The 12,165-nt window shown below is 44.9% G+C and overlaps 2 protein-coding genes across 2 annotated transcripts in view; both read right to left on the minus strand.

Annotated features, from left to right (window-relative positions):
* Positions 1-126: 126 nt before the first annotated feature.
* Positions 127-4,991, minus strand: DSN1 (DSN1 component of MIS12 kinetochore complex). Its single transcript, XM_090059315.1, has 10 exons — positions 4,825-4,991; positions 4,278-4,610; positions 3,891-3,964; positions 3,606-3,678; positions 3,298-3,385; positions 2,641-2,700; positions 2,317-2,388; positions 1,812-1,959; positions 1,109-1,196; positions 127-390 (listed from the first exon to the last, which is right to left on the minus strand). The coding sequence occupies exons 1-10, from the start codon at positions 4,931-4,933 to the stop codon at positions 284-286; spliced, it is 1,152 nt and encodes a 383-aa protein (XP_089915441.1). The 5' UTR covers positions 4,934-4,991; the 3' UTR covers positions 127-283.
* A 1,614-nt stretch (positions 4,992-6,605) lies between these two features.
* Positions 6,606-12,165, minus strand: part of PBX4 (PBX homeobox 4) — a 30,822-nt gene continuing 25,262 nt past the window's right edge. Inside the window, exon 9 of the mRNA XM_090059398.1 lies at positions 6,606-7,429. Coding sequence (XP_089915524.1) covers positions 7,337-7,429 — 93 coding nt within the window. The 3' untranslated portion in view covers positions 6,606-7,336. The remainder of the gene's footprint in view (positions 7,430-12,165) is intronic.

Consider the following 12,165-nt stretch of genomic DNA (forward strand, 5'->3'; position numbering starts at 1 on the left):
ACGTCATTTGAATGCGGAAGCGGGAAATACCTGGCACGGGCCTGGGTTTCGCACGCATGCGCAGATCAGCTGAGCCACCCACCCCGCCCCTACTTCCCCTGCCCCACCCCTCCCTCGCACTGCAGCCCACGTGACAGCGGCCGTAGCCTCTGCTTTATTCACAGCCCGGCGCGGCGCGGACAAGCCCGATACAGACTTAGGCTATTGTAAGCCCCACGCGACTGCTGCCCCAGACGCCGGAAGGGGCAGGCAAAGGCAGGAACGACCCGCCCAGCGCCTGCCTTCAGCCCTCAGGCGGCTGCTGGTTCCCAGCACCATGGAGCTGCTTCCTGGGCCCCCCCAGCAGCTTCCGCACAGGCGAGTTCTCCAAGTGGCAGAAGGTTCTTGAGGCTGGAAGAGAAGTCACCGTGAGCAGCACAGCCTGGGCCTGGCCCCAGGTTGGTGCAAGTCAGGAACTCCCAGCACCTCACCACCACTTGTGCAAGGTGAAGGCCCCAAACCTGCCCCAGCCCTTCACTTGGCCTCAGTTTCCCCATGTCTACAGCCCAGATTTTGTTTTGATGGTACCCTCCACAAACCCCAACATTAGACTACAACCAGCTGCTCTTAGCTCTTCCTCCTAAAAACCTAGTACAATACCCAGCAACTGAGGGCTGATTTTGCCAATTCTTGGCTTGAAGAACACCAGGCAGCAGGTTGATATGGATAGTTTCAACAGGCAGTGTTCAGAGGTGCCATATGTTTTTCAAGGTCGCATGAAAGCACCTTGGTATCAAGCAGCACAATGTTCAACTAAACCTATAGACATCTTTCATCTAACTTCCAATATTAGCTTACTGATGGTATAGGGTTGTCCAGCACAACAAATCAGTAGGAAGCATATGCTTGAACAGAGAGACCCTATCCTCTCCCTTTCCCCATGAAAAGGGGGATTAAGAGCTATAATAAAAATAAATAAATCCTTTGTTAAATAATTGTTCTATCATCCTTAGTCCCTAATACCTTTTAATGCCACATAAGACAGTGTTTGCTGGACTGAGCAAAATGCCAGTTCTGAATTCAATGAACAAGCAGCAAGTACTGTCCCATAGAAGAAACAGCCCCTTACCAAGTTGTTCTGATAAATTCTGGAGGTACTGGGTACTGTCTCTCATGAATGCTTGCAACAACTTCACTGCCATCTGCATTTCATCCAGCTACAAAACACAAGAGGGAAACTTCAGGGAAACTTTCAACACAAAAGAAAAGCAAAGCTTTTGATGGTTTAATGAACTAGATGAATAAGCAAACATTAAACCAAAGCATCAATAATTAATTCAATAAACATGTTCACGGTTTTTTTTAAACCTGTCATACAGGTGTGTAACACAGAATGAATCATAAAAACAGAGCAACAACTTTCTCATGTTTGTTGTTGGAGAATTTGTCTGTAAACAGTGAATGACCCTTGTGCTAAAATTCCATGCTGCAGAGTACAGAAGACAACCCTTCTTCAAAGGATCAAAAGTACTCTAACAGCTCCCACATATTCTGTCTCTTCCAAAGGCAACTGATCTAACACTGAGAAGAGAATCCAGTGTTTCCACAACAATATACAATACGTGTGTTATCTCTGGACAGTGAAATCTAGTTAATTCACTGATGTACCCACACAGTGATATTAGTTCACTGTCATTCCAACCCCCTACCCACACCTGTTTCCACCAACAATCAACATCTGATTACTTCTCTACCAAATAATTCACCATTATTTCCATTTCCCTTGAAGTGGTAAATTAATACTATGTTACAGGGACTGAGATGCAACTCACCACGAGCTCCATGCAATCAAAGACCTCACTCTGGCTGTCTAATATTCTCTGGTAGTCAGGCTTGCTGTTGATAACCTTAGCCTGAGATGATCCTAAATAATCAGCAGGATCCACCTCCTCTTCATTTGCCTTGCACTTCTCCAATTGTCTTAAAAAAAACCCAAACAAACAAAAAAAACCCACGAAAAGAGCAAAGAACAAATTGAACCACTGCATAATGTTAAGTGTCCAGTTTCCATGAAGCCTGGCATAGGCATGACTGGCAGCAGATTAGTTGCACCTGTTATCCCATAGGTGTAACTGTGGGCTGAGATCATGTACATTCAGTTACACTTAAAGCACAGAGTTTACAGGTGACCCCAAATGCTAAAGATTTTTTTAAGCAATTTAAATCTCAAATATTGCAATAATACTCAAAAGGTCAAATTAAACCCCTCTTAGATTCTCAGTATTAAATCTTATTTTCTTTAATTGAGAAGGATAAGACACAGGATAATCATCTAACCTGGGCATTTCTTCAGCCATTTTCTCATAACTTATTACAAGCTGATCCCAAGACTGACACTCCACAGTAAACCTGCAAAGTGACCAAAAAGAGGATAGAAAGATTAAGTGTGGGAGAAAGACCAACTTGCTGGGTTCTTGAGAGAGTTTAGTGTGTTAGTCCTATGTCAAGCTTCTCTTCATATATAGATAGTATTCTCCCCTCATTTCAAATACACAACTTGGTGTTTAAACAAGGGGCTCAGTGACAATCCAGAAAACTGCAAGAAAAAGCTCATCTGTATCCAACTGTAGGAAGCTAGGCTTGGACTCAATTTAATCTCACCTGGCTATATATTCCTTAATCTGGGCCAAAGACTCGCCAAGCGCAGGGTCCGACAAAACCCTAAAACACACAAGCACAAAGTGAAATACAATCTAAAAGGTATAACAGGCAGTTTGTACCCACACAGGGTCATGACGATTCCTTCGTTTTTTTGCACTGTGCCTGCACGAACGCCTAAGGTAACAGACTACAAATGCAACCAAGCACACGCTTGTGGATGAGTCTAGTACTACTCCAGACATGAGTGCCCCAACTACTCCAATGAATATTTTCCATCCGTATCAGCAGATTTCTCTCTCTTTCTTTAACACATGTATGACTGACCCACCTATAGAGTCCCCACATTTGTCCAAAGCATGAACTCTCAGGGGCTGTGAGTTCAGTGTTCCCACATGACTTATGCAGACAAGAGTTGTGGCATTTTAGCCTGTAGACCTTTACTCATAATTAAAACATTCCAGTACTAAAGACTGTAATCCTGCAACACATCATCATCATCATCATCCTCAACATCCATATGAGCTTCTTACTGCCTATAGATGCAGAACTTTGATTAGTTTAATGTGCTGCAGTGCAAGATAGTTGAACAGAAGCTAAACTAGAACCTCCACTCCAACATGGGACAATAACACAGTGACCGTGGAGACGCGTCATTACCCTGGAGTCTCCTCTGCACATTTCTTCAGCGTTCCATCCAGCTTCAATCTCTCTACGCAGCGCTTTAGCTCCTCTAAAACTGAGTTCCCTGCAAATGAGGTCAGTTCTGCATCAGTGGACAGTTTAGTGATCAGTTCCACAGGCTTCAGTAGAATGAAGCTCAACTCTGCAATCAATGCTTGGTTTGGTGCTCTACTGACTTACAGCTCTTCAGCTGCTTCCCAAAACCATCTTAAACAGAAGATACGACTTAAACAGAAGATATGATTCTCCCAATGCACAACTAAAGATATTCCAAGGAGACTCACTGTTTGCTCTGAAAGCCTCAGGGCTGAACCCATCAGTCTGCATCAAGGCACATTCTAGCTTCTGGGCAGAAAACTGAAAGAATAAAAAAAGCAATATCCTTTTTTTCCACCCCCCCCCTTTTTTCTTTTTTTTAAGAACAGCTATTCAAAGGATATTGAGTAGCTTTTCATTAGGCTACCTCATAAAGAGGAGGAAAACTGTGGTTTAGCCAAGTGCAACAGGAGGAAGAGTAAAAAGCACCACAGCAAAGTTTCTCCTTTCACCATACAGAACTAAAGTCTCACCTGAAAACTGGACAGCAGGAGCTCAGCAAGTCTGTCAGTCCCTGGCAAATCCAGGCTGATTGATTTGCTCAGTTCTAAAAAAAAGTAAATTCAAAACTTTTTAAAAGGTAGTATTTACCCCAAGCTGTGAGTAGCTGAAATAGTCCATACCTGGACTCATGCTTTTGCACTCTAGAGACATTGGCAAGATTGAGGAGACTGTTCATTGCAGCAGAACATTTAACTTTCAAGTGTGGGCACGGCCAATGCAGTCCACAATGAAGCAACTTTCAGGGCCAAGCTGGTCCCTTCATGCTTTAAATACACATATCGACTCAGAGCTCTACTGGCCCAGATTCTCACATAAGTTTCCCATCAGTCTGCTCACAAAAAAAAGGCAGCACATACCTGTCACATCAGGGTGAAAAGGAGGCAGTGACTTCCGGCGCTTAGTTCCCTTCAGACTGGAGCGACGCCAGGAGCGACGGGTGACTCGTGACCTGGAGGATGAGGGGGGTGACCCAAAAGCCAGGGCCTTCCTGGGACTGCTTTTCCAGGGCGATGCCTGCTTGGGACTGGGGGCCTGCCTGCCCGTGGTGGGGCTGTGACCAGACCAGGACCTTTTCCTTTCTGCCCTCTCACAGGGGCTCGCTCGTGCCCTCACTGCAGCTCCAGGGCTCGGTACTTTCTGTAGCTCCGAACAGCCCCAGGGCTCGGCTCCCTCTGCCCCAGCCTCGCCTCCTACGAGAGACAAGCAACCAACACATCACCGGGTCGGGGGGTAGAGCGAATACGACCTCCCACAGGACTCGCCCGCAGGCCCTGGACCCAACCCCAACGGTGTCCGCTCCGGCCCGCGGGGCGGCCCCGGTTTCTAGGCAGGTCCGGGACCAGGCGAGAAGTCTCCGGTCGGAGCCCGGGCTCCCGGCTCTGCCGGAGCTGCGCGGCGCCTCACCTCGGGGCATCCCGCCGCTGCCGCCCCCCAGGGCAGTGCTCAGGGCGGGCTCTAGCGCGCCTGCTGCCCCGCGGCCCCGGCCGGGCTCCTGAGCGGCTACCACCTCCATCGCGCCCGCGCCCGCGCCCGCGCTCGCTCAAACGTCCGCAGTGCCTGCCGGGACCCGTACTTTCCACGCATGCGCCAGCTACGAGCCAGGCAAGAGCAGGGTCGGGGTGAGATGAGGCTGAGCCGGTGCAGGGCATTCTGGGCACCGCTGGGGATGCTGGGAGGTGTGGTCCTGCCGCGGCGGGCGGCGCCCGGAGCCGCCGGTCCCGGGCAGACCCGAGGCGGTGTTGCCAGGTGTACGATCATTTCAACCCTTGTACGATGAATGAAAGTGCTCACACTGTACAATACGTTTTGAGGCAGCTCACTGATGCAGCAAACTCCAGTCATTCTCAGGGCGTCTTAACTTATTTCTGGGTTTGCTTCAGCACCTTCTTACCCTGCTAGCCTCGAAATAAAGAAATGCTTCAGCTTTGGTGAAACAATTCTCTCACCGGACAGAAACAGTGAGCAATATTATGTAAATAAGACTTATTTGGATATGATTTCATGGTACACGTTTTTTCAGCAAATGCAATAATTTTGAGCTTCCAGTATGATCATTTCATATTTAAGACCTGACCATGCTGAACCACAGTGCCAGGCTGAGCTGGCTAGAACTGTTTGGGAAAGACTGGCGAGCCTCACAGCTCCGGCAACTCCCCAGGAACAGCAGCACAGAGAGGCAGAGATGGGCCAGGAGCAGGGGACCAAAGCAGCTGCTTCCCCAGGAACAGCTGCTCTGGGAGGCACTAGAATTTGTTCTTCCACTCCCAACCTGTGGGGACAGGTTTAAAATGAATGAAGTTTTTTCTTTTTTATGCAACACACAGTTCACTTCAGGAAGGCTTTGCCCTCAGGACAGCAGAGCCCAATGAACAGAGGGATTGGATACATCCATGCTTGATGGATTGATGCATTGATTTATGGCTGCTGAACAGAACAGCTTGGGGATGCTTCCTCCGACATCTCTAACCCAATATATAGAAGCAAAGCAGATGTTGAAGAGAGGTCTCCCTAGAGCAGTGGTTTTCAACCCTTTTTTGTACCAGGACCCATTTGTAAACAACTACAACCAGTCCTGAACCAGTGCTCCTCACTTCTGACCTGCTGCCCCTCCTCCACCCCCCAGCACCCTAGTGTGTGGGGGAGGGTGGGGCATAGTAAGCCCCAAGCAACCCCTTGCAGGCTGGAAGTCTGATGGCCTGCAAGGGAAAAGCCAGTTTCCCATATTTTTCTCCTTTAAAAAAGGAGAATCCATTCTTAAAGTTTGTTTGCAATTCATAGATTCTTGCAACCCACTTTTGGGTCACAACCCACAGGTTGAGAAACACTGAGCTAGAGCAGTGGTTTTCAACCCGTGGTTCACAAACTCCTGGAAGTACACAGACTGTCTACAGGGTCTGTGAAAGATGACTATGATCAAATCAGAAGTACGTTCTTCATTCGTGGATCCCTTTGAATAAGGGTGAAAGCTACTTGTTCTAGAGCTACCTGGTTCAATACTCCCCCGCCCCACAGCATCCACCCCTACAACTGGGCTAGATGGACCATTGATCTGATGAAGCACAGCACTTCTACTGTTCTTATGACACACACAATGGTTTCTTGACTCTAGTAGCAGGTAATTTTGCAGCTGTTTCAAATCTGTAAGCCCCTAAGATTTAAGGAAAGGCTGATAAAAAGGCAGGAAGGAAAAAGGCTTTGGAAGTTTATTATCTTTGATAAAATTTCAACTGAAAATGATGGACTTTGTCTTAACATTTCGTAAATGCACAAAAATCTATTCACAGGGAAGTCAGAGTTTACACTAGACATTAAATTCGAACTATATGAAATGACACAAAAGATGGAAGTTCCTATTCAAGAGCAAAGTCCAATGAAAGTTTTGGTAAAGCAGTGTTCTGTTCTGGTTAATTAGTTCAGAATGAACTTGAGTTAAGAAAAGCTTATTTTCCTATACAAAATTACAATACAGAGAACGCATACAATTACAAATACAGGGGGTTTAATTGTTAGTATCTATCAACTAGAACAGAAGTTTCATAGTAAAAAAATTTTATGGAAATTAAAATAAGTCAATTCTTTTTAAACTGGAAAACTTGAGACAAATGCCAAGTCCTAGAAGAAGAGAGATTTTTCAGATTCTTACCATAAAATTGATATTTAAAAAATGAATTTGGTTAGGAAAATTAAGCAAGTTCTTTTAAAACAATTTCACATCCCAATGGGCAGAATCAAGAACTCAACTGTGTGAGGCTGAGAGGTAGAGAGGTATCATTGAAATCACAATCTTCTTCTATTGGTTCCAGGGTTTTGAGGTAATTAGCTGTGTGTCAAGTTGTACAAACTATAATATTGGCAAAAGCAACATTGACAAATTACACTAATGACCTCTTTCCTCTCATCAATCGGTCCTAAAAACTTAATTAGATGCATCTGAATTAACACTTCCAGGGTCTCCAGCAGGTGACGTGATTGATGAAGGAGTTGTAGTGTCCTGCCAGCTGCCATTAGCCTGGAGGGGAGGTGGAAAAAACATATCATTAAAGCCTTAAGATGGTACTTGGATCCAGGAGCATCTATGTTCTTATTACCACATTTGAAGGGGAATTAGTGCTTATGAAAATATAGAACTAAACATTAGTTTAGGCAGGACATAGTGCAGTTAGATGCCACTGTGGTAATAAATTTAACCCGGCTCCTAACTTGACTAAGAAAACAGACAGAGACCAGAGGTGCCGATACTGCTTATTTCAGTTAAATGTTCTGAGATAAGGAATCCTGCATGCCTTGTTTTGTCTTGATATATTACCCTGAGTACAGATCTTAAGTTTATTTTCTCTCTGAGAAACCAGAAACTGATAACTATTTCTATAAGCACAATGTTTCACTCTTCTTTAAGTAAACTCTCTGTATATCTGTGTGTGTGTGTGTGTTAGATCAGTGATTTACTGTCCAAGGTCATATTTTTTTCCTCTCTCTGTCTAAAGTATAACTATGCTTGTAAACTTACAGAGTTTGAGAAATCCTTTGAAACAGACAAGTGGGCAATTCCCCTTCCTGTATGGAATCCTCCCTGTAATCACAGTATAGCCCTAAATAAAAAAAAGCTGGCTCTGTCAGTTCTGATTCAACCACAACGTGAAGTTTGATTTCTTCCACAATTTGGTGCCATGACTCAGATATAGAAGCCCAGAGTGATCAGTTGGGACACAGAGATCTCTCCCTAGCGCCAAACCAAGGTAAGAGACCTTTTGAAATCTCTACTGGGGCTTTTCAGTGAGAGGCTGTCTCTGTCTTCCTGATTCACTGCTTGAGGCCACAGGGGACAGCCAAATAAACACCATTAGGAGAACAATAGATAGTACAGCCGAGTTTACAAAGCAAATCTCTGCCTAACAAATTAACAGGAGAACAAGGACTAAGGAGAAAGGCACGCTGATCAGAAACAGGACCAAGAGAAACATGTAGTGGTTGGGAAACAGGGTGAGGAACTATTTGATTTGGAATTCCTACAGCGTTTACAACAGCAGAGGAGAGGGGAGTTGTGGAAAATTCTTCAACTCAAAGAGTAGGGCGACTTGCACCAGTATCTACTAAACATTTTGTAGAGATGCCATTTATCATGCAGGAAACAAAGGGATCATCTTGATTAAGTGGGAGAAGCAGGGCTGTGATGATGTTACTATTCCTCAGGCTGGCCTAACAGGAGGCTCCCCGATTCGAGACAGAGAATTGAGTGAGAGGAGGTGGTGGAGGGTCAAACATCATCCCCGGCTGGCCAGGCCGGTGAGGACGTTGAGCTTTCCAGTGTCCTGGTTGGCCACAATAATGACAACTGTCATTATTTTGTGACTGAAATCCTCCTCGTCCCATCCCATGACCACATCCCCTGCCTCTGAACTGTCCTTGATGGAAGCCTTGGTTTCTGCCCCGCCTAAAGTCTGTAACTGTAGTGACATTAGCTTAGTTTCCGTGGATTCCTTTTGCTTTTCCTGGCAGGTTGTACAATGATTTGCAATGGTGACTAGTTCTGCAGGTTGCTTAGTTTGCCAACCTACAGCAATTGTGCACAACTGTTCCTGGACTTTAGAAAGAAGTCCATGTACAAAAGCGGAAGCAATTACTTCTGGGGCAGTTTTAGCTGCATTTTCAATACCAGAATGTCTTTCAACTACTAGTTTTAAGCAGTCCATGTAGTCTGCTGGGGTTTCTCCTTTATTTTGTTTACAGTTATGTATTTTGGCCCAGTCAGTTTTTTTGTGGCAAATCTTAAGCACAGCCTTAAGGAGGCGTTTTTGGGCACCTGCTAAGGGATTTCCAATTCTGGGGTCTTGAAGAAGCCAAGTAGCCTGTGCGATGAGGCGGTTGCGGACCTCAGAGAGCAGAACACTTCTCATTAATTGGTTCAAATCTGCCCAGGTTGGATCATAACAATGGATTACAGTTTCCAATTCATCTCTAAATTTCTGGGGTTCCTCCCTGATGTTGGGAAATTGTTTAACAAGGTTTAGGAGATCTCCTGGGATCCAGGGGACATGGACTGTGATCGTAGTTTCCCCCATTTGTACCTTGCCCTGGAAGTTAATGTAAAGGCATAAGCTGAGCCTTTTTAGATTTTAAAGAAGGGGCTGGACCATACTGGGTACCAGACCTTAAACAAAAGGAGGGGGTTGAGATTTCAGGAGACAGACGCCCTGCCTCCAGTGGACGCGGGCATGCCCTGGGGGCAGGTGACGGTTGTTGAGTGATAGTGTCCTGGTGAGGTGGGCTAATCCTGCTGGAAGAGTCTATTTAATTGCTTTGGATTACTTCAGGTTCAGATTGTGCTTAGGACTGATATGGGGGTGGCACATTAAGAAAATCTATTATATCTTCTGCAGATTCATTCAGTTATTTGTGGATAAAGTTGTTTTGGTGGTGATGATACTGTTGATGGGGGTTGACCCCCTTGTGGTGCACTTTTCTGTTTTAATTCCTTTATCTGAGATTTCAGTTTCTCTTGGGAATCCTTAAGACGCAGAACTTGAGATTCTTGATGTCTTTTGAAAGCTTCTTCATACCAATCAAAAAATGTGTCCCACTGAGTCTGTGGTATATTACTACCTCTTAACTCAAGGTCTCTGAGGAGATGAACAATTTTACTTAAATCAAATGTTTCCTCCAGGGGAAACTGCCAGCTAAAATCATCTCTGGTATACCAATTCCATTTGTCTAGAAACCTACAACTTTTATGGCCATAGTGTGTGTACATGTACAATGCTGGAGTCCCTTTTGGCGGAGCCGGTATGTCTTTAGACTCTCTGCTCCCCATATCTTTAAACTCAATTCACACAGGTCTTTCATACAGGAATGGCTTATTCAAAATGTCTGGTCAGGTTGTGAGATTTGCTAGCAGCACAGAGATGCTGTGGCTAATGTCCAAAGATAAGACTCCACTGCAATAACGGCACACAATGCAGTTCACTCATGGCTAGACACTGCTCATTTATGAGGGTGGATGGAGAAAGGGTAAACCTGTCCACTGGGTCACAAGGTTCCAGCTGGGCCCCCTTGCATTCAAAACTGCCCTTCCAGACAGCCTTGAACCCAACCTTAGTCTCAGACCTGGTCAGTGGCTCATACTTCTCAATTCATACTCTCAATTCACACAAGGGAATTTCTGCGTTGAGGCACAAGGTTCAAGAGCATCTCTAGTCTCAGCCTTGGTCAACACTTATTGTGGAAAACACTCACACTCTAAGAGTTTCCACCTTGCACCCTTGCTTTCAAAGAGCACACAGAACAACTCTGTTGTCTTCGGGGCAGCTGTGCAAGGTTTCCACTCCTGGCCTCAGAGAGACCTCCTAATTCTTTACAGAATTTAACTCAATTCACATGGGGAAATACTTTCATTGACAACAGCAACACAGAGTCTTTCACCTTAACTCTTTCTACTCACAGTTACTACTTACACAGTGGGTCTGACAGTTCTGGGAGAAAAAAAAAGTTTGGATAGTGTGAGCCTCAAGAAATGGCTGTACTTGCCGCCTTAGCTAGCTCACCTCCTGAACCTGAGTTCCCTAATCTTTCTGTTGCAAGAAAAAATCATAAAAGCTGTCCCTCCGTTTCTCTGGTCCTAGCACGCTAATGAAGTAGGACAAATCCATACTCCCCAGCCTGTAAAAATTAGATTAAACCCAGCTAAGCCTTTACCCAAAATTGCTCTATACCCTTTACGTCCAGAAGCCGAAGAAGGGATACGCCCTGTTGTAACTGCCCTTTTAAAGCAAGGTGTCATTATCCTGACTAAGAGCCCTTGTAATACGCCTATTCTTCCTGTAAAAAAAAAAATCTGGAAAGAATACTTATCGCTTTGTACAAGACCTCCAATGTGGTAAATTCTGCAGTTTTACCTACTTTTCCTGTTGTACCAAATCCAATTACTACCTTGTCCTGTATTCCTCCTAATGCTTGTTATTTTACTGTTGTTGACTTGTGTTCTGCATTTTTCCCTATTCCTATACACCCCAAAAGCCAGTTTCTCTTTGCATTTACCTATCAAGGATTTCAGTATACCTGGACACGATTGCCCCAGGGTTATACTGAATCCCCTTCTCTTTTTTTCCCTCAAATTCTGAAGAAAGATCTAGATGACATAATATTTAAAGAAAATTCTGTGCTTGTGCAATATGTTGATGATTTGCTCTTGGCATCTACCTCCCTTGAAGCCTGTAAAACTAATTCTTTAAACTCTCCTCACCTCTCTTGCCCTAAAAGGCCATAAAGCAACTAAAGAAAAGCTGCAGCTTTGTCTCTCTCATGTCCACTGTTTAGGTCATGATATTTCTGCTGGAGAACAACTGCTTTCCTCTTCCAGAATAAAAGCTATTCTTAAAATCCCTAAACCAACTACCGTGTCCCAAATGCATACCTTCCTAGGCACAGCTGGCTACCACCGCCAGTGGATACTTGGCTATGTCTCTATAGTCAAGCCGTTCCAAAATCTGACTCTTGTTAATACCCTGAGCCTTTACCCTGGACTTCAGAGATCGAAGCCGATTTTGCCTCTATTAACAAGCTCTGTCGCAAGCTCCTGCCTTAGGCCTTCCCAATTATACTAAACCTTTTATTTTCTTTTGTCATGAAAAGGATGGATTTGCACTTGCAGTACTCACTCAGACACATGGAGACAAGCACCATCCCATTGCTTATTATAGCTCTGCTCTTGACCCTGTTGCAGCTGGACTTCCTCCATGTCTCCGTGCAGTA

This window comes from Crocodylus siamensis, chromosome 8, assembly GCF_052110815.1.
Source record: "Crocodylus siamensis isolate JL-2025a chromosome 8, ASM5211081v1, whole genome shotgun sequence".
NCBI classification, from domain to species: domain Eukaryota; kingdom Metazoa; phylum Chordata; order Crocodylia; family Crocodylidae; genus Crocodylus; species Crocodylus siamensis.

Coding starts and splice junctions, on each gene's coding strand:
- DSN1 (XM_090059315.1), bottom strand. CDS start 4,933: ATGGAGGTGGTAGCCGCTCAGGAGCCCGGCCGGGGCCGCGGGGCAGCA. Junction 3,965..4,277: donor TTTTCACCCTGATGTGACAG/GTATGTGCTGCC, acceptor ACTTTTTTTTAG/AACTGAGCAAATCAATCAGC. Junction 1,197..1,811: donor TTGATTGCATGGAGCTCGTG/GTGAGTTGCATC, acceptor TGTGTTTTGTAG/CTGGATGAAATGCAGATGGC.